This window comes from Lutjanus erythropterus, chromosome 15, assembly GCF_056507025.1.
Source record: "Lutjanus erythropterus isolate fLutEry1 chromosome 15, fLutEry1.hap2, whole genome shotgun sequence".
Taxonomy (NCBI): Eukaryota; Metazoa; Chordata; class Actinopteri; order Lutjaniformes; family Lutjanidae; genus Lutjanus; species Lutjanus erythropterus.
In genome coordinates this window covers 28,797,525-28,825,435 of record NC_139331.1, presented here as the reverse complement: position 1 = coordinate 28,825,435, position 27,911 = coordinate 28,797,525, and the positions used below count along the sequence as shown (strand labels likewise).

The 27,911-nt window shown below is 40.1% G+C and overlaps 2 protein-coding genes across 2 annotated transcripts in view; one reads left to right on the top strand and one right to left on the bottom strand.

Annotated features, from left to right (window-relative positions):
• LOC146314592 (protein EFR3 homolog B) overlaps nucleotides 1-456 on the bottom strand; it is a 46,164-nt gene extending 45,708 nt beyond the window's left edge. The window contains exon 1 of the mRNA XM_084737749.1: nucleotides 318-456. Within this exon, the coding sequence (XP_084593875.1) occupies nucleotides 318-324 (7 nt within the window). The 5' untranslated portion in view covers nucleotides 325-456. The remainder of the gene's footprint in view (nucleotides 1-317) is intronic.
• On the top strand, nucleotides 372-25,393 carry LOC146314591 (adenylate cyclase type 8). Its single transcript, XM_084737748.1, has 22 exons — nucleotides 372-464; nucleotides 6,044-6,155; nucleotides 9,829-10,040; nucleotides 11,505-12,248; nucleotides 13,486-13,635; nucleotides 13,784-13,914; nucleotides 14,762-14,873; nucleotides 14,975-15,102; nucleotides 15,243-15,401; nucleotides 16,119-16,356; nucleotides 16,519-16,689; nucleotides 16,784-16,884; nucleotides 17,386-17,587; nucleotides 18,773-18,865; nucleotides 19,038-19,198; nucleotides 19,346-19,427; nucleotides 20,309-20,467; nucleotides 21,403-21,549; nucleotides 21,706-21,798; nucleotides 21,896-22,013; nucleotides 22,173-22,375; nucleotides 23,997-25,393. The coding sequence occupies exons 3-22, from the start codon at nucleotides 9,861-9,863 to the stop codon at nucleotides 24,210-24,212; spliced, it is 3,588 nt and encodes a 1,195-aa protein (XP_084593874.1). The 5' UTR covers nucleotides 372-464; nucleotides 6,044-6,155; nucleotides 9,829-9,860; the 3' UTR covers nucleotides 24,213-25,393.
• The last annotated feature ends 2,518 nt before the right edge of the window (nucleotides 25,394-27,911 follow it).

The following is a 27,911-nucleotide window of genomic DNA, read 5'->3' as shown; positions in this document are numbered from 1 at the left end:
AGTTTTACAGTTGTATTGTATGATGGTGCGTTCTAACGCACTTCAACAATTGAATTATGGTTTTATTATTACGTCATATAGAAAAATTAAGATGAACCACAATACTATTTAGGGTTTTGAGCCATTTTGAAGAATTACTGGGCTGGAAAACATTAAAACAATATGGCAACACTGCTTGTATTACAGAGCTCATATAAACTGTTTAAATTTCCTCAGCAGTCAACTTCTTATGCTTTCATTCCTTCGTTTAACTTTTGGAGGGTGGTAATTATGTCTTCAGGCACTGAACAGGTGCATAATAGTTTGGTGTTGCCCACCTGTCATGTTGGATGCTCGTCACAGGGCGGCGTTGTTCTTCCAGGTTCACAGTGGCGGGGAGATGGGTGGCACTTCAGCCCCGAACTGAGTCTCCGCCGACGGTTCAAAAATCAGGAAAACCGCTGGATTGTCTTTGGCCTGTGGAAGTTAGTACGCCCAAATTAGCCCATGTGCTAATGAATACAATTCATATTTAAACATGTTTGAACCTATCAAAACACGAGAAATATCAGGAGTTAAGGTGTTCCTGACCAGTGACAAGAAAACAGTGTAATGTAACATCTTATTAAGTTGCAAATCATGGAAATTACCGGTAATTAATTGAGCTTCATGCTAAAGTTAGCATTGCTAGCTGTCACAGGTTTTTCTTTAACTTTATCATCTAATGACAGCTTAAGTGTCATTATACTCTGCCTTGATTTAAATTACGTTTAGACATTAACTTACTATCATCAAATCTAACAAGGCTAACTTGTTTAATTCAACGCTATTAAACTAGCATCTATGCTGGAAGCTAACTACGCTAACGTTAGCAAACTTCCTTTACGAGAAGCACCTGGCTGCGCTTATCTGACCAACCGTAATTGGCGACAACACCCATTACTTACCATGAAGTGAACGTAATTAAAATCCTCAAAATGTGTGGCATACGGACAGGTAAGGTCAACCACCTTGACTAAAGTTCAACAATGACAGGACACCATACATTCACTGTACCTCTAACTGCCAGCTGTTACTGGCTAACATAACGCTAGCTGTTAATATGTGACAGGCAGCTCACCACTGGACAGTGGCTTCAGTGATGGTGATAGTAATCGCAATTTACTGGATAGATATTGGAAAAATAAACAGCATAACACACAAATACTTGGCCAGACTTGTTTGACTAAATCAGTGCTTTAATAATACTGCAGTGTATTATCAAAATATATTTTAAAAAAATTGTTCCTTTTCGAGCTGCAACAATAAATCAGTTTTTAACTGTTAAAATAACTATTTTAATAATCCAATAATTTATTTGGTTTATATTTTAATTAAAAAAAAAGTCAACACATATGCCGATACTGATATAACTTAATTATCTAAAAGCTTTTTAATAAGTATTCCGTGTGCTGTCTCTGTGGATGAGACATACTGCTTTTGCAGCAGGTCTTTTTTCTACCAGTTGGGGACAGCAGTGAGTCAGAAGAATCTAAGAGGAGACTGAGAAATCTCAGAGCAGTCTACAAACTCCAAGATTGTTATCATGCCTAAAGACGGCTTTGTTACAGTTATGTTACCAAAACCTGCCTGAAAGTATTTTTCAGAACAACGTATCATACTTGGCGTATGTGACTTGTCGCATTATCTGCCACGTTTTTTCGAAGTCTAAACATGGCGCGTCTCAGGAGACCACTTAGCATGCTAAGGCCCTTTAATTCCCAGGGTCTCTTAACCCCACTAAGCCATAAGATCCCTGAGTCTCCTTTCATGTGACAGTATTTTTGTCCTCCTGCCGTATGCGTCAAACTGCTGGTGTCTCTTTTTCCGTTCAGTTCAGCCCCCATTAGGTGGTTGTTGAAGTGGGACCCCTTTTAAATGGGATAACAGCACCTTAGTTAGCCAGTAGTGGTGAGCTAATGATGCCTAAGCTAAAAGATCCAGGAGGTTGTCGTTTCAAGATAGATTCATAATTCCTAGTAGTTGTTATATTGTAGTGCAAGAGTAGAAAATCTTTTGCAGAGGTTTGGGTAAAATTTGAGGCCCATAACACTGACCAGTATGCTGACAAGTACAACCCCAGTTCCCTAAAAGTCGGGATGTTGTGTAAAACATGAATAAAAACAGAATTCAATAATTTGCCAATGCTTTTTTGATTTGTATACAACTGAATACAGTACAAAGATGGGGTATTTAATATTCAAACTGCTAAACTCTATTGTTTTTTGTAAATATACATTCAGTTCTTGAATCTGTTCCCTGCAACATGTTTCAAAAAAGTTGGGACAAGGGCAAGAAATGACTGGACAAGTTGTGGAATGCTCTAAAAACACCTGTTTGGAACATGTCACAGGTAAACAAGTTAATTGATTATAGCATGGATGGGCCGAGTTTCAGTGCTTTGTAGAAAACTTTGTGGGCAAATAGTCCAGTAGTTTAAGAACAATGTTTCTCAACACGGAAATGGAAGGAATTATTTTACCATCTACAATAAAAAAAAAAATCAAGTTAATCAGTTTGAACATTAAATATCTTGCCTTTCTACTGTATTCAACTGCATATGGGTTGGAAGGTTTTTGCAAATCATTGTATTCTTCGAATCTCATCATCAACCCCCAAGAGACTGTGAAAAAACATTATGACCTGTTTAGGACTCGAAACTCAAGGTTTAGGACTTGGGACTTGACTTGAGATTTGATTGCAAAGACTTGCTCACTTGAGAGACTTGAGACAGTGACTTGGTCCCACCCTGCATTTACTCCTTCAGGGTAATAAGGACCTTTTGGCTTATTGCTCCTTACTATCACCATATGGGCCCTCCGTCTTTGAGGATGGGGGGGTTGCTTGGTAGGAGGCGGGGCCTTTTGTCTCATAATCCTTTCATGTTTGTTTGTCGGTTTGCAAATCTTTTTGATGCAACATATTGAAATTTTTCTGTGGTGTGAGATGCTGAACCACCTATAGGAAAGAATTTAGCTGCATCATCATCTTTGTTTCATTTTGACCCAAACTGACCTGTCTTCACTTCCAAGAGCTTTGTGCGACTGCCAACAAAAGCCAGAATGCATTCACCGTCCAACTGTAGTCTTACGCCTCACGCATACGCTTACACAGCACGTTTGTGTTACACCACTCATAGACACGAATAGATCTCTGTGTCCGACCGGCATTAGTGAAATGTTTGGCAAGAAAGGTCAGTTCTGTTGCTGGTTCGGATTGAGTGCGTATGAGAATTAGCTGATTAGTGCACAGCCAAAGCGGTTAGACTTAATACTAATTAGCTTCTAAGGTTTTGCCTGTAGTGGACTAATTCATCCTAACTCCTCCCTCATGTGGGCACAAGTTCACAGGCTCTCCAAATAGAGTCACTGAATAAAAATACAGTTTGCGTGTGAACATTCACACAGACTGACTTTAATTGCTCAGAATGATCTGGTGATTTACAGTACTCCTTCCCTCTCAGTGCTTCTACTAAAAGTGACCTCTCATTGAACAATTGTTTTGTTGAATGCTCGCCAAGTGTCAGAGAACTATGCTGATGTGGTAGCACTTATAGTAGAACTAATTGCCTTAGACCTGGCCGGAGGCTATTTTTAGATGCACAGTAATCAGCAAGAAAGGACTGAGCTGTGCGGGTACGGTGGGACAGATGGGAACTCATTAGATCAGCCTTAGGGGCCTTGTGTGTTGCCTGGACACAATTAGCAAAGCAAGTCTCAAAAACTTTAACCAGCTTACAACCGTAGGGACCACAGGCCTGCTGACGCTATGAGACCATCATCATCAATACTGAGGTCTGTTTGTCAGTTTTACTTCATTGGTCTGTATCTGATTGTCGATATATAGTACAGTTTATCTCAATGTTGTAATTATGTCGTGCTTAAAACAACGAGCAAAAGTATTCAGTTAACAGGTAAAATCTTAATCGTAACAGGTGAATTTGTTTGTTGAAGGATAAACTGTGAAAGCAACATTAAGATGGACCAGCAAATTTCAAGACAATCGTATGACACATAATGCTAAGAACATTAGTGTGCTGGATAAGAACATCCACAGGACTAAAGACGCTGAGCAGCAGATTATATCACTGTTTTCAGAATCTTTGATGAGACCCTGTGGAGAAAATAATTAATTTGATCAGCTCAGAAGTTTTGATGAATTAAATATCAATAGACTGTGAGTGTGTGCGTGTGTATTACAGAGAAATAACAAATATAAAGCCTTTTTGAGCCTATTTGTATCACTGGAACATAGACATGACTGATAATCCTGAAATAAATTTCATACCTAAATGATCCCCCCATCAGACTGTTTTAAACCCCATTGAGAAGCAGCCACAGAGTATAATGAAGTTGTGTTATGACACGTTATAATTGAAGGAGAACAGCGTTTCAATAACAGCTGGATCAATTGAACAACAAGCTTTTCTTTAAGTCCAAATGAACACCTGATGCCACTATTTAAATATTACAAAATTCACACAGTAGCTTTAATATGTATTTTCTTTTGAGTTTTCCCAGTACGCAAAATACATAAACAAGGGGAAAGACTTTAAAGACTTTACACCCCCACCCATTAGAGATGGGAGTAAGTCACACATGTGCAAGTTACAAACAAGTCTCAAGACTCAACCTTCAAGTCTCAAGCAAGTCCCTAGTCACTGTGTTGAGAATCAAGCAAGTCACATCGAGTCAAGTCGTGTGAAATTCTGATGATCTACCCCAGTTTTCACAATTAAATCAGATCAAAGACATTGTGTGGTATCGATAACGAGCTTCCGAAATTAATAACAACTATGATAACAAAGTCTTCTGCCCTGGCTTCCCTTCAGGAGAAGCATAAAATTTCTCCTTGGCCTATTAACACATCTGTCTTAGTTGCACTGTTTTCTTCTTAATGTAGTCATTAACAACGTAACACTTGAGTCCAAATTTTATCATTTTTGGAATATACCTCTACATGATTGCTGCACTGTGTACTGTCTCTGCTGGTCTGCCTAGAAAACTGCAAACATTTTATTAAAAATAGAAAAGTCAAGTCCTCAGTCTCACATCATGAATGCCAAGTCAAAGTCAAGTTGAGTCTTTTAGCAGCATTAATCAAGCAAATCTCAAGTCCTCAGATGTGTGACTTAAGTCATGCGACTCGAGTCTTCCTCCTCTGCTACCCACCTAAACAAAAAGGCCACAATATAGGAGTTTATTACCTTAATGCTAGTATGTGCCAAAAAAGGTCCAGCAGATTATTCAGGGTGCAGAGAAAACCAAGATCAGTCACCTGGAGGAACCAACAAAGAATGAACACAATGATACACAGAGTCCGTTGTAAGAATCAAAATATTTTCTTCTGCAAAACATTAGTCAGATGGATGAGTAGTATACTGTTAGGCCATTTTAGAAATATCTGAATTTAACTGTTTAGTAACTGTTGAATAATCTACGGGTGCTGTTAGCAGGTGGGCGATGATTCAGCTTCCCTGCTGTTACAGTCCACCTTGTTTTGGTGGCCTAAAGGTAGTGTTTTAACCGTTCACCCTGTCTCTAATTGCACATTTGCATACTGATGTAACCAAGAACACAAAGGCAATATAGAAGCAGAAACTCTGCTTTCAGTTTCTGTGGTATCACTGGTAGCAGAGCAAATGAAAAAGAAAAATGTAAAGTGTGTGGAAAAAGCTGATCATAATGCAATTCAATTAAGTCCCAAGTCTTTCAAAAGATTTGGCTGACTTGGCCAAAGGGTGAGAGCACTGCGTTCATCTTGCCGTTGTCTTGGTGCCAGTGATCTCAGCTTTGCAGGCCAGTGAGAGTGGCTGCTGACTAAGTAATCCTCTTTGCACTCCTTGCTCCTGAAGCTTTGTGCTCCGTGGCATTTGTTGACTTCATTTCAGTCCAGGTGGTGACCTACAATCCTGCCAGAGCGACTCCAGACATCCCATCCAACTCTCTTCATCAGTTTTGGACAATGTCATTACTGTGGGGACTATTTCAAGTTTCATTTCCATGGATTATGCCTTAATTTTCAGATCTGCATAAGATTCCTGTGCGATGGAAAAAGTGGATTATGATGGGCTGGACCTGTATATATGGCAGAAGCTGGACATGAGAAGTGGACACACAAAATGTAAAACAATACAGGTGAGATTTGGATCTGCACACAACTGTTGTTTGTCAGACCAATTGCCATTCATTCGTCACGGCTATTGGTCTGATGAAGGCCACAAGACTAAATGCAGTGGTCTTACAATAAACCTGTTCTGTTGCTGGAGTTTTGACCTCCTGAGACTTTTTCATTTCTCCATGCATCTTCGAAGCAAGTGAAGTTGTGCCATAAATTTTAACTCTGCACTTGTTTTCCCATAATATGTTAGACCATATCATATAGGGCAACTAAATTCAAATAGTGCATGTATTAAAATGTAATAAATACCTTTGTAATTAATTTTTAATATCATTTGCACTCATAATTGTCAGCAGAATAGTCAGTAAGTAAGTAAAACTTTATTTCCCCAGCACCTTTTAACACACAGGTTACAAAGTGTTTCACACTAACAGAAATACAAGCAAATTAAACACAAAGCTCAAAGAAAGCATAGCCAAAAATACAAATAAGATAATGCATATACAACCAGCAGAAAGCTTACAGCATGAGTCCCACCCGGACCACACTTGGAACTAATAAAAAGCCAACCTAAAAAAGTGTATTTTTAACTGTTGTTTTAAACAGTGGATAGACTACGCTGGTCTAATAGGAGAGGGGAGGTTGCTTCAGAGTCTGGGTGCGAGGGCAGAGAAAGAGCAAGTTAGACAGTATAGCCATCCTATTTTCGTTGGTTGACCTGACTGTGGTGTAAGGGGTCAAAAGCTCAGAAATATACACAGGAGCTTAGCTGTGTAGTGCCTTGTTAGTAATTAGAATAATCAGTCCTGAACTTCAAAAGTAACCAATGCAGCGAAGCTAAGATAGAGCAGCTTGTCTAAAACAAGTGAAGAGACCTTTACAGAAGTCAAGATGGGAAAAAATGGAGGCATGAATGACATGTTTTAAATCAATGGCTGATAATAAAGGTCTGAATTTTTGCAATATCTCGTAGTTGGAAAAAGCAGGCTTACACTAATTTGCTAACATGGTGTTCAAAGTTCAAATGATGGTCAATATACCACCAAGGTTCCTGGATTGTGATTTGAGTGACATCCAGTGATTTATGATGGCTAGGCAGTTGTGGAGAGTGTCTAGGTTGCTTAGGTCATTTAGATTTACCGAAACATATAGTTGGGTGTCGTCCGCGTAACAATAATAATATATTTTATTTACATAGCTCTTCAAAAGGCACTCAAAGATACTTTATGCAGAAAATGATACCAGTATTAAAAAAAACAGGTGATTAAAGGAGAAGAAAAGCTAATGGTCACACATTAAAAACGTGGGTTTTCAGAGCAGTTTTGCATGAGGGCAGTGTGGGAGGTGTTTAGGCAGTTCCAGAGGGACAGGAGCAGTGATGGAGGAGGCCATGTTGCCCTAGGTCTGCTGGTCCGTGCAGGAGGTCAGTGAGGTAGGAGGGGGCCAGGTTGTGGAGGACTTTGTAGGTAATGAGGAGAATTTTGAAGCCAGTGTGGGAGTGAGTGAGCAGTTTTGGACGTACTGTAGTTGTTAGGGAATTTTCCAAGTTTACATATCATACGCAGGACCAAACTAAGGCCTTGAGGTCACTGAGAGGCCTGCACTAACTCTGAACAGACACACTGTCTCTCTTAAGTAGATGCAGCTATCTGTTCCTTTTGGGGAAAACAAGAGGTAGTCCCTGATAGTGCTGCTACGGCAGCTAAGGTCAGAGGTGTCTCTCTGAACAGAGCAGAGGTAACTGCAATCGGGGATTGGATATCACTGACCCCGAGGAATGGGAGGAAAGGGTGCTGAGCTGTGGCCTCAGACCCTATACGTTCATACTTCCCTTGTTTTGTATTTGCAGACCAGTAGACTAATTTTATATGCTGTAGATTTGTTGGGTCTGACCATATTTGGGCTTAGATTGTTTATATATATCTGTGAAGACTATCCTGGTGGACCGAAACTCCAGAATTGAAGGGAGCATCAGAAGAAAGCTCTCTCCAGTTTCAGCGTAATATATATTGGTTTTCTGTGCACTCTCCTTTTGATGCATGGGCAAAAGATTAAAAAAATGACAAAATTACTTTGTTGGGAATATCAGGATTATGTTGCAGTAGTTGAGTCGTGAGGGGATGAAGACGTGGATGAGCATGTCAGCAGCTGTGGAGAGGGAGGAAACAATGATAGGAATCATACTGAGGGAAACAATAAAAGGAAAAAAGAATAGGACTGAGTACTGACCCCTGACGCACCCCATATAACAGTGGAGCAGATGAAGACTCATAGATAGATAGATAGATTTATTTATATATACACGTGTCAGACAAATATGACACAAACAATTCAAGGGCTTTCCCTGAGATACCAACACATATGTTCAAGTGATCCTCCCACAGCAGAGAAACTTTAATGCTTGCTGTGTGAGCAACAAAATAAAATGCTGCCATGTTATAGCCTTCATTCACAGGGTGAGTATTTTCAGCTGCTGTAATGACAGCCCTCATTAAAAATGCAACTCTTCTAATGTGAAGTGTTTTATTTGTGCAGCGTGGATACATGGTGATAATCAGACTGGTGACAGTGGACCATGAGTGGGTGGGAGAGCAGCAGTATCTAGAGCCAGAAGGACCTGGAGGAGTTTAACTCTGGGCATTAACCAGCTCAGGTCTAAATCTGGCCACCAGTTAATTTGTTGGAAAGCCGCCTCTTTGCTGGCACACACTGTGTCAACACGTGGAGCCTGGCTCCAGCCAACATGCTGAATGTGTGCAGCACAGTCAGTTCTGTTCACATAAATTATCATTTTAAAAAGGATTTAAACAATAAAGATGCTCTGATGTGATTCTCTTTCGAAAGTGTAGTCACAGTTGTGGTTTATAAAACTGCTCCGAGGGGACAAATGAAACATAGAACCAAAGAGGTGAAACACAACTTAAAGGAGAAATCTGTAATATATAATCAGAGATAAGGGAAAAATATTAAGTTGAAATTCTCTGGCAGCAATGTCGCTGCCACAATATTTGGGCCAGAGTGACTGTTATTGTTTACCCGTTTCCCATTAATTAGTGTTCAAATTAATGCCGAACGTTCACAGAATGAGTAAGTGTCTGTTTATTAGTCATAAAAAATCAATTATAATCTTGTCAAAGGTGTTGATGTTTATAACGGTTAAATTGAGCAATATGTTAATGAACTGTGTGTATTTTCAGAGCAGTGGGCTTTTGTTTTCAGAGTAACAGGACTAACTTCACATTGACAGACCACTGACAGTTAAGTTAAGTTGGGATTCGTCAGTGTAGAAACATGGCGGTACAATATGGTGGCCTCGGCATTCTCAAGTCACGAAATTACAACAACTCTTATTGTCAGGTGATTATATACTGATTAAAACATGCTTCTAAATATTATATTCTACTTCTGCCATGTTCTGCCAATAGATCCTAAATCTGATACACTGGACCTTTAATTGAAATTGTTAAATTATGATATTTAACTCAATTTGTTGTATGTTCATGTGGCTTTACTCATTTTTTTTTGTCTGTTACAAAGTAAAAATGAATGATCAGAATCAGAGCAGCAGACGTTGTAGTGTCCCTTTAAGAATAAATGTTGATTATGTTGATAGTGTGATTTAAAAAAAAGCATGTTGTGACTTCCGACTCATCACTAACCATCATCTTTCACCTCCAACAATATCTCCAGGCTGCTGCCTCCTCCTGATCTGAGACCAACAGATGAGGCCATCTAAGGTTATCACCATGGTGACCTTCGCAGACACAGCCCAGGTCTCCCCCATGGAGCTGCGGGAGCCGACCTGCCGGACCGCGACCCTGTCCCCGGGGCTGCGGAGGAAAAAGATGCTGTGGCAGAACGCTGTAAAACACATCATTATCCAGCAGGAGCTCAACGCGCAGGTGACTGATTATCCCACAGTCATCAGTAGATTAGTTGCATCCAGATGGAAGTTATTGTTTTGTAAATATTCCCCCTCCAGGATTATGAGGACTGTGTGTACTGGAACAAACGTGGTATCCCCTGAACCACTGCCTCATTTTAACCAGACCAGCATTGTCCCTGCCAATATTTGAGCACCTCCCCTGCTGATTTCGACACAGAAACTGCCAGTGCTGTGCTCTTTTGCGAGTCCTCTTATTAATAAATGTGTTCTTTGATTCTGCGACAGTAGCCTTAGAGTTTGTGTACAAATAGCGGTTTTCTCTCTCACTGTACAAGTGTTTCATTCCCATATATGTCAGTTCTGCTTTTCCCAAGAGACTCTCCTGGTTTCCTCCCGGGGTCATAATTCTCCTGAATATCCCCGATTTATGACAAATGTTCATACCTTGTTCTTTGTTTTCATAAACTGTTTCTGGAACTGTACGGCTTGTATAAGACCTACAACTCAAACAAGACAAGGAGAGAAATGGAGAGCATTTAGAGAGAAATAATAAAAATAGCATATCAGACGTCCTGGAAAGAAGAATTACTGTCACTTACAGAAAGCTTTAAAGTTTAATTTTCTAAGAGCAGTCTAACTAACCCTAAGAAAAACATTTGTAAAATGTTCATTTTTTTTGCATTATTGTAATCAAACCGTAGCGTTTGATCTAAATGGAAACTCATGTTTGATGTTGACTGCAGAATGAATCCAGACCACCCATGCAGTGATGGAAAATTCAGTTAATTTAAGTAAACACTTACTTTAAAGGGCAAGTTCACCCAAATGCTCAACATTTAGATATAGATATAATATAATCTGAGCACAACAAAACAACTGTGGTGAACCAGCTCTTTAAAGAATCTAAAAACAGTTCAGTGATGGTTATTAGGAAATGTATACCATGTAGATTAAAAGAGATGCCTACTTTCTGCTTTCTGGCCCTAATTAGTTGTATTGCACCAAATCATAGCAAAGTTATCTCAGGACACTTTTCGAATCATAAACCCAACTGTTTTCACCAAGAGCAAGCACTGAGGTGAGAAAAAGCCGGTCCTTGAGGGTTGTTTTATGTGGTAGAGGACATATCCTGATGGAAGATAAATCCGAGATTCCTTACAGTGGAACTGAAAGCCAAGGCAATGCCATCCAGAGTAACTATATCTTTAGATAATGAGCAGCAGAAAATTATACGTCCATAAGACATGCTTGAAGTTTTGTCTTGCTTGATCAATGGTTATACTTGGGTATCATCATAACAATGAAAGTTTATGGAGTGTTTCCTCATAATATTGGCTAGAGGAAGCATATATCCAGTATAAGTCCATTTCTGGACCAACCTACTGGTCACTTGTTAAAGGAATGTTATGCAGTTATGTGTATGAAGGAAGGAAAAGTGATGTTACTGTGAACACATCTGATTTTTTGCCATGTTTGACAGGTGGGAGTGGAGCCAGCACGGAAGATCTGCGTGACGGACGCCTACATGGAGGAGATCAACAAACAAATCCGCAACAAGGCCTCCCGCGGGGTCACAAAACGCCGCTCCTCCTCATTCAGGGTGCACTCCTCTCAAACCCGTGGTTCCACCTCCACTCACACCAGCGTCAGGGGTTCTTTTAATGACTACGCCAGCGATGCCGACTTCTTCGTGCACTGGGGACGCTCGATTCGTGGAGTCTGCATCCCCACCCTGAGGCACACCTTCAAGTCTCGTGACCTGGAGAGACTCTACCAGCAGCACTACTCCCACCAGAGGCGCAACTCTCTAGCCATCACTAATGTGATCGATGCTGTGGCCAAGCTGCACGTGTTGGTTCTGTACCTGGCACTGGCGCCTGAGGCCATCACAGACACTCTGCGCAGCTGCCTGACGGTTGTTTTCATGGTGTTGGCTATAGCGTTGTGCATCATGGTCTTAACTTACAAAAACTCCATGTCCCCGCGGTGGCTTCATTACGTGGGCCTAGCTAGCTGGCTGTCGCAGACGACGCAGGTGCTGGGAGGACTGGTGTATGGACTGGAAAAAGACCCGTCGTGGTATGTTTTGTTCACATTGTTCGCCACGTACACGCTGCTGCCGTTGCCTCTGCTGTGGGCCATGTGCGCCGGCTCAATCACCTCAGTACTGCACCTTCTGGTGGAGACTGTGCACTGCTACAATGACGCCATGCTTTTGAGAAAGGTGAGAAAATCAGTGTCACGTCTGTTTTAATTACTTAATTATCACACCAAAATGTTTTACAATGTTTTATTACTTGTTTGCTGTGATCAACAAGGGCAAATGCACTGCACCCTTGGAAAACACATGCAAATGGACAAAACACAAGCAAATTAAGAAAACATCTTAATGTGCACAACACGTGTGCGCATTTAGAAAACACGTTGCAAAAACACAGAGCACAACCAAATACACAAATGAGCTGCAAATTCATCGTTATCAGGCATCCTCACCTTAATCAGTGGTTGTGATTTAGGGCAACATACATGTAAAAAATTTCCTTTCTCTAATAAATGTAATACTATGATGTATAACCTTTTAAACATCAAAACTGAGGTTGTCTTTTTATCATTACAATGCCTGGCTTTCTGCGGTCTCTACCTCGAGATGTTACTGGTCCAATAATGTGTATATGATTATTATGCAGTCTACAGGCTGGTTGTCAACACAGGTGGTAGGATAGTAAAGGTTAATATCCGTCATTAACACTAAATCTCCTCACAAATCAATAGAATTCCACGTTTTACTCTGAAAGGTCTTGCGAGATGCGTGCAGCGGTCACTCTAGTAGCAGAAGTCAGAAACCCACAACATGAACAAACAATAAACAGACTTCAGTAACTTCATGAGTCACAAACTGTGGCAACAACAAGTGTGTGGCAGCGTGTTTTTGTACTTGGTTGTGTTTATGTTCAGTGCATTCATGTATTGCAGTATGTTTTCTAAATGCTGCGCATGTGTAGCCCAATCGATGAAGATCTTTTCTTAATTTTCCTGTGTTTTGTCTATTTGCATGCATTTTCTTACATTGCGGTGCGTTTGCACTTGTCAGCCATCGTACTTGCGTAACTGTCAAAGTATACTAGTACGACATTTTAGGCCAAGAAAAAGGTTTCTTTAAGTTTTTTGAGTTATACATGCTAGTGCAGTGTCCCTTCGAAATGTACCTGTTTGGAATGGTACAATTTCTTGACCTCTTGTGTCGCTGCTTGCAGCTTTCTCAAGAACTCTTCTTCCAAAAACTTCACATTTGACTGCTAACTCACATTAGTTGATGCCGCATTAGGTACAAACAGTACTGTTGAGCCAGAGGGTTAACCCCTTATCTTAATAAACTAGAGGTACCTGCACTGTTTAAGGTTTAATAAATTACCAACTGATAATGTAATGTTGTATGAATGCAAAATCTCTCTCGGGTGCAGGTGTTTGCCAAAGGCCTGCTGTATCTGGGTATGAACACAGCTGGCTTGTTCATCCACTACCTGACAGACCACGCTCAGAGACAGGTTTTCCTGGAGACACGCCGCTGCATTGAAGGTCGCCTCAAACTCGAGCAAGAGAACCAGAGACAGGTGCAGTGACTGCAGCCATTGACAGGGACATGCTGTATTATGACCACTGTTGGCTGTTATCACCGTTCTCCTCTGACCCCTGTCTAAACAAGCATTATGCTGGTTACACCATCCACTGTCAAACAGTGTTTATTATTGTGCTTCACAGGAGCGTCTGGTGCTGTCGATCCTGCCTCGCTTTGTTGCCTTGGAGATGATCGCTGACATGAGCGCTCTGGAGGATGAACTCAATCCTCACGAGTTTCACAAGATCTATATCCACCAGTACAGGGACGTCAGGTACACACACACGAATGCACAAACACAACGCGATGGGCCTCATATAGCCACATTCTCCTAAATTAAAAAAGAAAATATATTCTCTCTGAATTTTTTGTTAGGAGACAAAATAAGAGAAGTCAACTCCAGATGCATCAAATGTTCTTGACCATCCAAATATTTAATATTCATATTTATTTAGCAGTGTTACTATTCATATATTTAGTTATATTTCATATTTGTCTTATATAAGATATATAAGATATATCTCTAAGATATGTCTTATATTATATATAAGACTTGTCTTATAACCCTTTATTACATTATTTTACTTTACGGGTTCTAAAGTCATCTTTTATTGCTTGTTTTGTCCTCCAACCAACAGTCTAAAATATCGAGTACACGAAAGACAAAATAGATAAGGGCAGCAGATTTGTAGCATGAAATAGATGTGGGAAGATTTTAAACTTGTGTTGGGCAAACAATTAGTGGACTGTGATTACAAAATGTTTTTTTCTTATCTTGGTAAGAGCACTGTCGACCACTCAGAGAATTTTCTCTCGCCTGAAAGAAGAGCAAAATAAGAAAACATCGGTGAATCACAGAAATCAATGAGTACTAACAAATTTAGAACATGGATATGAACAAAAATAATACTAATCCTAAATCGCAGCCTGCATAAGTCAGTATTTACAAGGCTTTAGGATATATGTTATTTATGGGAGACTTTTATTTTTATGTTTAATGTTAATTTTATAGAATTTGGTGTCAAACTCTTTACATTCAGTCCTGTATGTGTTCACTGGAACCACACAGTTAAAACTCATTTCTCTTTAATGTAATTTAAATTTTTCTTGTCTCCTTTCAGCATCCTTTTTGCAGACATCAAGGGCTTCACACTGTTGTCCATGAACCTGTCGGCCCAGGATCTGGTCCGAACCCTCAACGAGCTCTTTGGACGCTTTGACCGACTGGCGGAAGTGAGACTTTGAGCTCTTTATAATAACATATGGCATGACATCTATTCCATCAGCAATTAATTTTCTCTTTTCCCTGCTGTCTTGTCTCGTCCTCGTCACAGGAGCACCACTGCCTGCGGATAAAGATACTGGGAGACTGTTACTACTGCGTGTCAGGGGTCCCTGAGCCACAGCGAGCCCACGCCCGTCACTGTGTCGAGATGGGCCTGGCTATGATCAACACCATACGGTCAGTCTTAACTCTCTGGGCTTCTTTAGGGGGTTGTCATGTCGTTTTATCTCAACAATCAGTTTGTTCTTCAAGAGAGAGCAGCAGGAGATTGGTGTAAAGATTTAACACTTGGTCACTTCACTGCCCACCATCACCAGGTACGTGTGCAAGCAGCTGAACTTTGACATGGACATGAGGATCGGGATCCACTCGGGCTCTGTCCTGTGCGGGGTGCTGGGCCTGCAGAAATGGCAGTTTGACGTCTGGTCCTGGGACGTGGGCATCGCCAACATGCTGGAGGCCGGCGGCGTACCAGGGTGAGTGAGTGATCTCTGCAGGCTAGCCCTTTAATGTAAAACATCTGATATCTGCCTGGGTTACAACACACAGGAAGAGCCTGCCAGAAAGCCCTTTTCTGGCTGACATTTTTCTGGCAGAAAGCCCAGAAAGTTTTCTGCCAGAAAGGGCTTTCTTGGGTGGCTGAACTGGTTGAACACTGCCACTCAGTAAAGTGGGGTTCACTTCTATGTGAAGCTTATCATTGACTTGTTATTTTTAGACTTTGTTGACTTGTTATCTTGGTTAGGTTTTGCAACAAAACTACTTGGTTAGGTTTAGGAAAAGATCACGGGTTAGAATAAACTGTTAACCACATGTTAGAAAGGCTTTCTCCCAGAAAGCCCCTCCTCTCCCATGTGCAATTACAACATATTTTTTATGTTAAGCCACCTAGATCCCACTTCCTCTATCTGTGATTGTTTTATTGTCATGTCAGTATAGAAGTGTGATTTGAAAAAAACCTATAACTACATAAATCTTTTTTTTTTAAAGGCATGAAATTAAATTGTGGGTCAGAAATCTACTTGCCCAAAGTCAGCTTTTACTTGCCCCCGTACAAATAGTTTTGTTTATTGGTGGTTATCAAATAACAGCTAAGACTTAAGTTAATTTTCATGTTTAAATTATTAATCGTTTGGGAGCATTTCTCTGTATATGGCCGATAATTTTCTCTGCTTCTGTTCTCTCTCATCCAGACGCATCCACATCTCCAGGGCGACTCTGGACTGTCTGGAAGGCACCTACAAGACAGAGGACGGTCACGGCCGCGACAGGAACGAGTTTCTGCTCAAACACAACATCGACACCTTCCTCATCTGCCCTCAGGAGGAAAAGAACCATGTCGAAAACCACATCGAGCCCCCCAAAATTCAGAAAACTAATCGAACATGGACCCCAGAGATGCCCTTTGGGAACGTCATTGACATGAACAGTGTAAGTGCAGAAATACAAAACTGTTAGTGTCCCTAAGTAGGAAAATACTTCAATCCTAATACTCACAGCACAAGAAATATCTGAGATTCTTTAACCACAAAGAGACGAAGCTCACCAGCACCGACCTGATTCATCTCGCACCATCATATTATTTTCTTGCAGATCCTGGCCTCCTTTACAAACGGCTCTGTTCCCAACATCTGGCACTCCACGTCCAAAGAGATTAACAAACGCATCAAACATGCCATTGAGGTTCGGAGCAGCGATCGTATGCACAGGGAGCACATCACTCCACTGACCCTGGTGTTCAAAGACACACACATCGAGGACAAGGTGAGCAGGTGCAGACACTCGTTCAGACGGCGTTCGGTCGGTGGGCGTGAGCTAACGGTGTTGATCTTTGTTTGGTCTCTCTTGGTCGGTCCAGTTCTCCCAGATGAGAGATGAAATGTTCAACTCCAACCTGGTCTGCTCCTTCATCATGCTGCTCTTTCTGATGGCTGTGCAGGCGCTCATTCCTGCTCCCAGGTAAGAAAACACATTGTTAGCATCTGTTAATTTCATTTTTATGGATTTATCAGACCTTAGAGGTGCATTAAGTAAGATTTATGGGGATCTAAAATGTAAAAATTTTTATTCTTGAAACACAGAACAGTACAAGCGCTTTGAGCACCTCAGTGCTAACTTGTTCTATTGTAATTTGAGAGAAGGCCTACGTTTCTACCACCAATATCTCCAAAGCTCTAAAAAGTCCAATCCAAAATATCTAGATGCATAAATAGCACTACTGGTAAGAGGGGAAGTGTGTATTTTGGGGTGAACTGTCCCTTTAATATGTCCAGGGTCAATGGTATTTTTGCATCATAACCCGACCAAAACTGTGCTGCTCTTTTTGTTTGACGTCAAAGCCACTAAATGTAGAGAGTCACACACTTCCTCTTGTTTCTTAATTCTATCCTTCATTAACATTTTAAAATCACTTCCTTCCTGTTCCTCTCATCTTCCTCCCTTGTTCCTCCTCTGCTGCAGACTGTTCCCGACCGTCCTCCAGTTCTCAGTCTTCCTGCTCGCCTACATGCTGCTGCTGCTGTTGGCCCTGGCTGAAGAGTTCAAGTGCGCTCCTGCAGCACTGCAGCAGGTCTGCTGCTGGTTCCACGAAAACAACAGCGCCCGCAACCTCCTCACCCTCACCGCCATCGTCCTCAACTTTGTCATGGTCTCTACTGACATGGTGAGAGTCTGAACAACACAGGGACAGATTTATACACATGAAAACAAGTTTCCACCCCATAACTTCCCTTTTTATTCTGCTGTGCCTTCTCTTTAGAGGTGGAGAGTTTGACATGGCAGATTACATGCGTGTCAGTCACTCGTATCATATTTCCTCCTGTTGTTTGCATGAATTCCTCTTACCTGTAAGTGTACAAAGACGAGAGGTGTTGACATGTAAAGCAGGCCTCAGATGACATGCAAACTACATTTCCAGGGACTGAAATTCAGGAAACCATTGTCTATAAGCCAAATATCACTCTGTCCAAAGACACCCCCTGTCCAAAATGGTCAGTTTCGCTCAAATAATCTTGTGAGAATAACAAAGAGTTTATTGTCAGTTGACTTCATTAGTAAATTGGATGAAGAGGGATGTTTTCATTGTTTAAGTTTTTTTTTTTGTGTGATCAAATAATTATTGTAAGTTCCTGTTACGCACGACAAATAGTATTATAATTTACAAAACATAACACTGACATATAAAATAAAAACAAGCAAAACAAAAGCTTTTTTAAAATGTTAATGACAGATCAGCATTTTGATCCAAAAAGTTGTACTAGTAGATTATCAGACTTGAAATTCTAAAAGTCTTAGATATTTAGATAAACATCCAAAATGCATCTTCACCACCTGTTAGACGTAATTTCTCAAAAGATGGCGGCCTTTCTTGCTGACCAAGTCCTCCTCTGGAAGTTTTAGTAGCTTTCACGTGTTTTCCTGAATTTTTCCGTGGTTTAGACATCCTAAAGCCGGCTTGAAATGAATATTCCTTTTGTTTACAGTATCTAACAAAATGGCTGTATATGCAGGTTACTGACAAAATCTTGACGTAACCTTGGAATTAAAGGAAGGGAAACTGAGGCAAATGCACAAACAAGAATCCTTTTGTCAACAAATTAAAGACAACTAGCATCAACTTAATAATAAATCACACTAATAAACTACAAACCAATAAACACCCTTCCTCCAAAAGAGAGTAAGGTGGCCGAGATACTCTAGATAAGTACTTCGTACAACCACACTTCAAAAACTCTGAACTACCATTTTAATATAAGTAAAAATAAGACGTGTTTCAGTGTGATGCTCCTTCTTTCAGTCTTTTGTCTGTTATCAAAGGTTTCATGTGATTTGTATATTTTGTGTCCAGATGTGGTGCATTCTCACAGACAAAGGCGAGGCTGATGTGATGGACAGAACCAACGCAGCCTCTCGTCCGCTCACCGTCTGCACTTATCCTGAGGTGAGGACGGCGGTATTAGTCATCACAAACATTTGGTCGTGTTTTAAATAAAATGTTGTCACATTTTCTCGACTAAAAGTTATCTCACCCAGTTTCTTTTGTCTAAATGGTGTCATTAAAATACGTTCTCCTGAAGTGTTAAAGTGTTTTCTGTCCTCCTCGGTCTCCTCAGGTCTTTGTACTGAGCGGTGTGATCGCCATGGTTACTTGTGCCGTGTTCCTGCGTCTGAACTCTCTGCTGAAGCTGGCGGTGCTGCTGCTGGCGGTGGCTGTCTACTCCTACCTCATCCACCTGGCCTTCCTCACGCTCACGCGACACGACATGCTGCACAGGTCAGCGCCAGCTCAGGCTGCGGTAACACAACGTATACCTGAACATACGCTTGATTTTCTGTTTATATACTGTTTTAACCAGTGCTGTGCTGAGCATCGTCTCTGGTCACATTTTACATCTCTAAATTCAACCTCTCTTTATTACAGGTCTCACTATGTCAGGAGAAAAGGAATCTCCATCCTCCTCATGGTCATGTTTATTGTTGCTGTCTTCTACAACGGACGGCAGGTAACGTTAAACTCACACAACTTTTACCTGTTTTAAAGGTGCAATATGTAAGAATTTTACTAAAAATGTCAGAACAGAATATGAAAAAAAAAAGTTTTCATGTTATGAAATGTGTGGCCAGTGGTGCAAAGAGTACTGAAAATCTTTACTCAAGTTAAAGTTCAGTTATGTTGCCATAATGTTAAGTAAAAGTACAAAGTATTCATTGCAAAAGCTACTCAGAGTATTAGTTACTTTTAACCGTTGATGTCACGTCACCTCTCCAAACTAGGGTTGCAAATTTTGTGCGTTATCCTACAATCAATCAACCATTATTTTATAACACATAAAACACGTTTATTTTTATGTCCTCATTTTCAATTAATTTGTTATTTCTTTTTCATTTTAAGTCCAAGTTTAATTTTCTTTATTCAACAAATAGCTTTGCCGGACAAAACAGTGTCAAATGAAGTGCTACTCAAATGCAAACGAAAGGTCTGGATATTAATGCAAATTGTAGAGTTCGTGCTTAGTATTTTTAATAGTAGAGTGCTGCAGGAATGAGTCATCTTCTGGTGATTGCATTTGCACTTCAAAAATCATGAAAGTGATGTTCTTTTGTGGAGATTATGTAGCTGAACAAAACATGTAAGTATCATAAACTTTTGTTCACCACAGTCTAATAGAAAAATCCTATTGGCTGTTTGTGGGGTGAATCAGAGCGATACTAACATCAGGCTGACCTACAAAAATATGTAATTCCTGCAGCAATCTACTTGAGTTTGTGTATTTTTTCCTTTTTCTGACCTGCATTACTAAGACCGAATCCGTTGACTGGGTAATCAGTGTGTTGGACACAGGCAGGTGACCTCTGATAGTTTTATCTATCCTTTACTTTCTAGTGGGAGGCCACTGCCAGACTGGACTTCCTGTGGCGTCTGCAGGCCCAGCAGGAAGTGGAGGACATGAGGGAATTGCGGGAACACAACGAGTGTCTGTTGCACAACATCCTGCCTATGCATGTGGCACGACATTTTCTGGACCGGAGCAAGAACGACGAGGTGCGGAGAACATGACCTGACCTCTGACTGTGTCAGCCTGTTTTTCTCAAACCATTTGGCCTTTACTGGTTTCATGAGGGGAGTTTATGATCTTCATATCCTTAAATACTGAATTAAGTTTCTTAACAAAACATCATGATGACGACAACATAGGTGAAAATGTCTGGGAATAAACATATGATATATTATCATTTCAAATGGAATGAAAAGTGTTTTTTTTAAAGGGACAGTTCACCCCAAAATCAATAATACATATGTTTCACTTGGCCTGAAGTGCTGTTTATCCATCTAGATTGTTTTGGTGTGAGCTGCTGTGTTTTGGAGAGATTGGCCGTAGAGATGTCTGCCTTCTCTCAAATATAATAGAGCTAAATGGCACTTGGCACTATTTTCTTTCTACCAAACTGCCCTCACCAACCGTATCACTGTGGTAGCTTGCTCAGTGGTGCTAATGTTCCAGCTCATCTGAGAAGGACATGAGTAGCTTTCTTCTGCATGATACAGATGACGGGTTTATTCAGTAGAAAGAAAATAGTTCCTACATGAAACTTCTCACAACAAAGTCTGTGCATTATCTTGAGTAACCAGTAAGGATGGGCAAATGATACAGAAGCTCCAAAGCTTGTTTCACTCCTGTGAAGCACACCGTTTCGGTATATCAGGCTGGAGCTTGTGTCAAATAAAGAATATCACATGACTGACATGACGTCTGGAAAGCACTTCATTTGGTTTGACAGTTTTGAAAGTTTTACAGCAGTCTTGAAGGGCTGCTGAGGGCCTTTCTACAGTTTATCATAATTTATTCAACTTTTTTAACTTCAGGAACAGCTGACCTTCATAGCTAAAAGTCAAAGTGAATAATACCAGTCAAACAAAGACTTCTTTTAAAGGATACTCTGTCAAGACGAAAGTGTCTGACACCGTTTTCGTTTCAGGAGCTTTACTCTCAGTCCTATGATGAAGTCGGTGTCATGTTTGCCTCCATCGCTGGCTTCAACGAGTACTTTGAGCAGAAAGAGATTAAACATGAAGGAGTGGACTGCCTCCGACTCCTGAATGAGATCATCGCTGGCTTTGACGAGGTGAGGATGGGCCTGAAAACTTCTGATAAAAATAAAGAGACGGTGGAGTTAAATCCAGGACACACTGTTGACAAATGAGATTGCTACCCGTTGCATAACTCAGCAGCTATATATGTGACTGATACCTCTTTATCTCTTAATGTTTCTTCTACCAAGTTGTTGGAGGAGTCGTACTTCCACTATGTGGAGAAGATAAAGACCATTGGGAGCTGCTACATGGCCGCCTCTGGATTAGCTCCAGACAGACAGGTGGGAGATCTTCTTGGACGCATTTTGCAATTTTATTTTTTGTCTTTTTGTTCTGTTTCTTTTCTCATCCGTCCGTTTATCTCTGCCTCTTTCACAGGGATCTATAATGGATGAATGGAATCACCTGAGCGAGCTGGTTTTGTTTGCGTTGGCAATGCAAGAGACCTTGAAAGAGATTAACAGACACTCTGCCAAAAACTTCCAGCTGCGTGTGGGTAAGTGTCAAAGTGGCTGACTCCTGACACACACACGCTCACCTAAACAAAGGATGGACTTAAACCACCCTCTGCGAGGATTTCTGCTGTCATAGACTTAATACTAATCCATCATCTCTCTGAAGTGACTTTCTTGTCTGTGTTGAACTTAAATGAAAGGCATCGCTCACGGGCCGGTGGTGGCAGGGGTGATCGGAGCCACCAAGCCGCAGTACGACATCTGGGGGTCAACGGTGAACCTGGCCAGCCGCATGGACAGCACAGGCGTGAGCGGACGCATCCAGGTACCCGAGGCCACGCGCAAGATCCTGGCAGAGTGGGGTTTCGTCTTGGAGCTACGTGGAGAAATCTTTGTGAAGGGGGTGAGTGACTGAAGGATGCAGACCGGTTCTGTTTGTGTGTTTCATTTACTGTCATCTGTCCTTGAACAACTATTAAAGTATAGATACAGACTCAGACTTCTCTGGCTGCTCTACATGCATCATTTACCAAGACAGTATCTTTTTGTTTTACAAGATTTGTAAAATGTTATGCTTAAAAAGCAAATGAGGCAACATCTAATTAAATATTTGCTGATTTGCATGGATTTCCATCACTGGATGACGTTCAAATGCTTATTTCATTTTTTATATATTAGAGTCAAAAGTTTTTACAAAGGGAATTTTGAATATCTCTTTTTATTAGTCAGTTAGTAAATCAGACAGTACTGTCAACAGCCATCAGAAATATATTTTTTAGGGCTGTGTTTTAAGGATAAAATGTTTTATAAATCAGGCCCTGAATGATATAAGAACAAACCCTTCTGTAAAAACTTTCAGAATATAGATAGGAATAAATCTGGAAAAAACTAATGATGAGAAAACAGCCTTTAAAAATACATATTGCAAAATTCCATATAATTATAGACCAAAATGAGACACTGCAATCTTCCCCACATGCTTACTTACATTAGGACAATTACTGTTTGTGACAAATTTTCTGAAATTCTATGTTTAACTAGTATATATACACATATATATTGCCGATCCATGGTCTTTTCATATGCATCTATCTATAATCTACAAGTCTACATGTGTGTAAAAGTTTTTTGCTGTTTCATATTTTAGATTCCTCAAAGTAGCCACCTTTTGATTTGATTAAAACTTTGCACACTGTTGATATAATCTGAACCATTTCTTATAAGTGTGTCCAAACAACATATATATATATATGTATGTATGTATGTATGTATATATAGTTATGCCTGTGACAAAAGACAGTTAGCTGAACACATTTACAGCAGAGCTGCACCTAATTTAGCCTGCAAAAAGGTTTTGGACAGCAGTGGACAGCTTTAAACAGTGATGACTAATCAGCACAAGAGAAGAAGCAAACTCTACTTTACACAGGAGGACAGAACAAGGGAGACACCTGCTGGACAAAAGACACAACAGGCAGAGAGAGAACAGACCCAGAGAGAACAGACAGACAGAGAACAGACCCAGAGAGAACAGACAGAGAACAGAGAGAGAGAGAGAGAGAGAACAGGCAAAGAGCTGCATTACTGCTCATGAAGTGGACATTAATGCATTAACTGTGTAGATATTGATGTACTGTGCACACTTAAAAATAAAGATGCTATCTGGAACCATAAAGGGTTCTTTTTGGTTACTGGTGGAACCTTTTTATAAGGTTTGTCACTTGACAAAAGGATGACTTCAAGGATTATCCTAGAGGAACTCTTTCTTCCAAGAAGGGTTCTTTGGATGAAAAATGTTCCTAATGGAACCCTTCATCTTTCAAAGGACCCTTGACAAGCTATTTCTTCGAAAAAGGGTCTTCAGAAGTCAATGATTCTGGGTAGAACCTCAGCCCCTTACAGTGAAAGGAACCCTACTGGAACCCTTATTTCTAAACACGTTTGTGAAGAGGTGTTGACATTAAACGTCTTATTGGTTGTTGAGACACAATGACCTCACTGTGTGACCTCTGATGTCATCGCAGGTGAGCGAGCGTCAGGGGAAAGTCCGCACCTACTTCATCAGCACCATGCGCAGCAAGCGGGCCAACGTCGGAGCGGACGTCCGCCTCGGGGGACGGACAGGAGGACGCATGACGCTGGCGGGGGTGGTGTTCGGTCTCGTCCAGGCCAGACACAAGGAGAAGATGAGAGAGACCAACGGGGGGTTCAGTCTGGCTCCCTGTCCTCTTCAGTGCTGAGGGGACGTCTGAGGTCAGATGGGGACACCGTCCGGCCATATTGTCTCTTGGTTTACAGTTTTGTGTTTCAAACTTTGCCATAACTAAATAAGCTGCACAAACGGAGAAGAGGGTGTAGCTGCTGTTCAACCAAAGCCTTTTGTTCCCGTCTCCTCCATGACTGCGTCCTCCTTGGCTCTTCTGTCCTCTGAAAAAGAATTATTTAACGTTTGCGGCTGCATTAGGGAAACTCATCTGTGGACGGATTTCACGTAGCACAGTCAGTTTGTTAGAAAGGACTCAACTGTGCTACTGGCCTCTTTTAGCATCTCGAGAGCACTGCTTTCTGTTTTTATTGCCATATCTGCACATTATAATCACTGTTTTCAGTTCATTTTGTACCAGACTAACAGAGGCCAACATGTCTTCTTGTTTTGGCTGGCATAATATTCCAGCAAGTCCTCAGACCTGTGAGCCAAAAACAGAGAATACCTCAAAACAACCAGCTCAACCTCTCATAGACTACCAATGGCCTATACAGTACTGACTAGTGCTTTTTATTGTGCTATCTTTCATCATTCTTACAGCTTGAGCTGACACGTTATTATTACGAAGCTTTCCAAAGTATCTGTTTTGGTGGGAGTTTCAGCGCACAGAAGTCCAGTTCACAGAAAGAAAATCTGGTGATCCATTTCCTAAGTTTAATCGAAATTATTTTGTTAAGAACAGGTGACAAAAAGGTTTTGCCAGGATTATTTTTTGTTATATATTCATATACATACAGTATAAGTTGAGTTGTTTTGTAAAACATCAATAAAAACATAATGCAATGATTTGCAAAACTCTCCTGGAAGAAAACAGAATCTCGCGTTGTGGCGAATACGACAGGCATTTCATTCATTTGAATGGAGGTCGTGCGTTTGGAGTCAACTTTTGGAGAAACGCAACCCGATTTCAGGCCGCGGTTGCCAATCATGCAAGCCTGCAGTCAGACTGTTCTGGCAGAGTTCACAAACCCAACAGTAATATTCTCCCAGTTGTGTCCTCGCTTGGTTTATTTTGTGTGTCCAGCTGTCCATTTGTTTGTTTGAGACAGAGAGTGCACAGCTGTGGTCTTGCAAGGTAGAGACCTGATAAGGTGAGGGAGCACCGGTAATAAGAAAGATGACGAATCAGAGAAATTAAACATTATTCTCTCATTTAAAAAAAGTAAACAGAAAATGTTTGGGTAGGAGCGCTTCTTGTTTGTTTGAGGTGCTCTTTGGAAAGGACGCATGTACACAAAAATCAGAAAAAGTCCCAAACACTCTCTGTTAAAACAACTGAGATTCCTTTATTTTCTCAGCATGATCTTGTTAGATCGCTTCAGCCTCTTGTGGCCAAAATGGGTATTACAGCAACAGAAATTGAACAATGATGCTGACAAAAAAAATTCACCTGCAATTTTCTGCAAAACCTTTTTTCATCTGTTCTTACATCATTAACTCAGGAGAGAGTTTCATACTTTTATTTTTCTGTAAATGCTATTAACTGTGCATAGCTCCCATCTGAAGTGATATTTCCTGTCGGCTTTCATGCCATCATCACTTTCAGTGTTACTCTGGATTTCTGGTATTTTTCTCAAACGTCCGAATGTGACAAATCACACCGTAGCCAATTCAGTTTTTGCCTCCGTACACCATAATTCTCTTAACTTACTTAACTACGGCTGTATCTCCAGTGTAGCAGTGAAACTCAACACAGATGTGAGTGTTTATCTGTTGGAACAATTTCATTGCCAAAACCACCTCCCATGTCACCCCCTCTCCCTTGTAGCCTATAATAAAGCAGAAGGACACAGAAGGCTGTTTTCACATGTAATGACAGAATAACTTATTATCTTGTAGGCCTGATGTATATTGTCACTGTCAGACAAAAGAAAGTGTCACTGCAAATGATTGTATTTTTTATATTTCAACTCAAAGATGACAGGCTCCTCTGTGGGATTTCTGAGGACTTTATAGGGTATCAGATCTTTTCGAAAACAGATAAACTCAAAAATTATGTGAACGTCACATCCATGATCAAAATGTAAAAGAAAAAAATCATAATAACTCAAAGTCGTTCATGTATGTTGTAAAAAGGGAACAGAAGGCTGTGTTTTCTAAAAGTGTGTCATTCCTGAAATGTGTAGAATGGCAATGTTGTGTTATCCATTCTTCCCACATATATTCTGTTTGCTTGTTTGTTTGTTTTTTGATAATTTTTACTGAACAATTTAATCTACATTTTATGCTAATAAAACCAGTAATGACAATCCATCTGAATGGTGTTATTTCATTTCACTTGTACATATGATTAATTCTGATGCACTGAAGTAGTGCAAATGATGTGTGCTATTCATTGTGTGACATTATTTACACAAAGACTGGGAGAAAATACTATGTTTAAAATGTATCTTTCTTAATTTTAAAATAGATTAAAAGTTTGGTACAACATAATTTAAAGATAAGCCATGATGTAATTGGGTTTAAAAATTAATCCTTGTTCTTGCAGCCAAGCCGTGGTGTATCTTTTCGTCCAGCTAAACATGACTGTATAACACATGATAAAATGCCAGCAGGAGCATAGTTTTTTTTTTTTTTTTTTTTAATTGCACCACAGGTTGTTTACTTTAATAAAAATCTAACATATAGATATATGTTTTTTTGTTTTTAAGGCAAAGTGTGAAAAGGAGGTAATAGTTTACAGGGAGGGGCAGGTTTTAGCAGACTGGACTATTGATGTCTATTGATTTTCTTCAATTTTGATATGATCATAAACTGATTAATCTCTCCTTTATCTGAAAAAAAAAAACAAAATATACGAACGGAAAACGAAACAGGTCATTCTAAAATAAAATAAAATAAAATAGTTAAAGTATGGCCACATTATGCACACTGATTTTTCTTCCTGTACGATTTCTCTGAACTCGATTGTTTCTGGCTGCGACTCGCGCGCGTATTCTACGGCCGACTCCACGATCGTCTATTATGACAGATGAGTCACTCGTAAATCTGATGGAAAAATGGGCTCGTCTTAGATATTTTCTGAGACAAATATATCAACTCATCTGGTGTCTAATGGCCGTGACACAAGAAGCCATCTTTAAAGAGTTAGATATATAGAAATTTAAAAATGTTTGAAGCAAGGTTTGATCATAAAGGCGGTAGTCAAGATTTTAGAAATACTGATTATAAATCTCACAACACAACATCCCACTCCCTTAAAAAAATATTATAGTCAAAGTAATATTATTTTTCAGTTATATTTTCTGTAAATTTGGTCTCTATTTTTTAAATTCATTTGTTGTCTAAAAACTCCTCTGTACAATGGTGTAAATTCAACTGCTGAGTCTCCTTACATTGTATATAATGTACCTATTTTTAAATTTACCCTTGTTCCTGTTTTTATTTTTTAGATTCCTCTGTTTACATTGTTTATATTTTTAGATATATTTCCTCTTGCTCATATTTTTGTATTTTATTTTTATGTTTTTTAATGATGCTTCATTGTATTTTCGCGATACACTTTGCTGCTGTAACAGTGTAAATTTCCCCTTTGCAGCACTAATGAAGGAATATCTTATCTTATCAAATCAAATAGTTTTTACACTACAAAGTATCAGCATCTACCTTCAAACAACAGCTTCTCGTTCAGATCAACAGTTTATTCTGTAGCCTTTAAAAAAATATTTCAGGG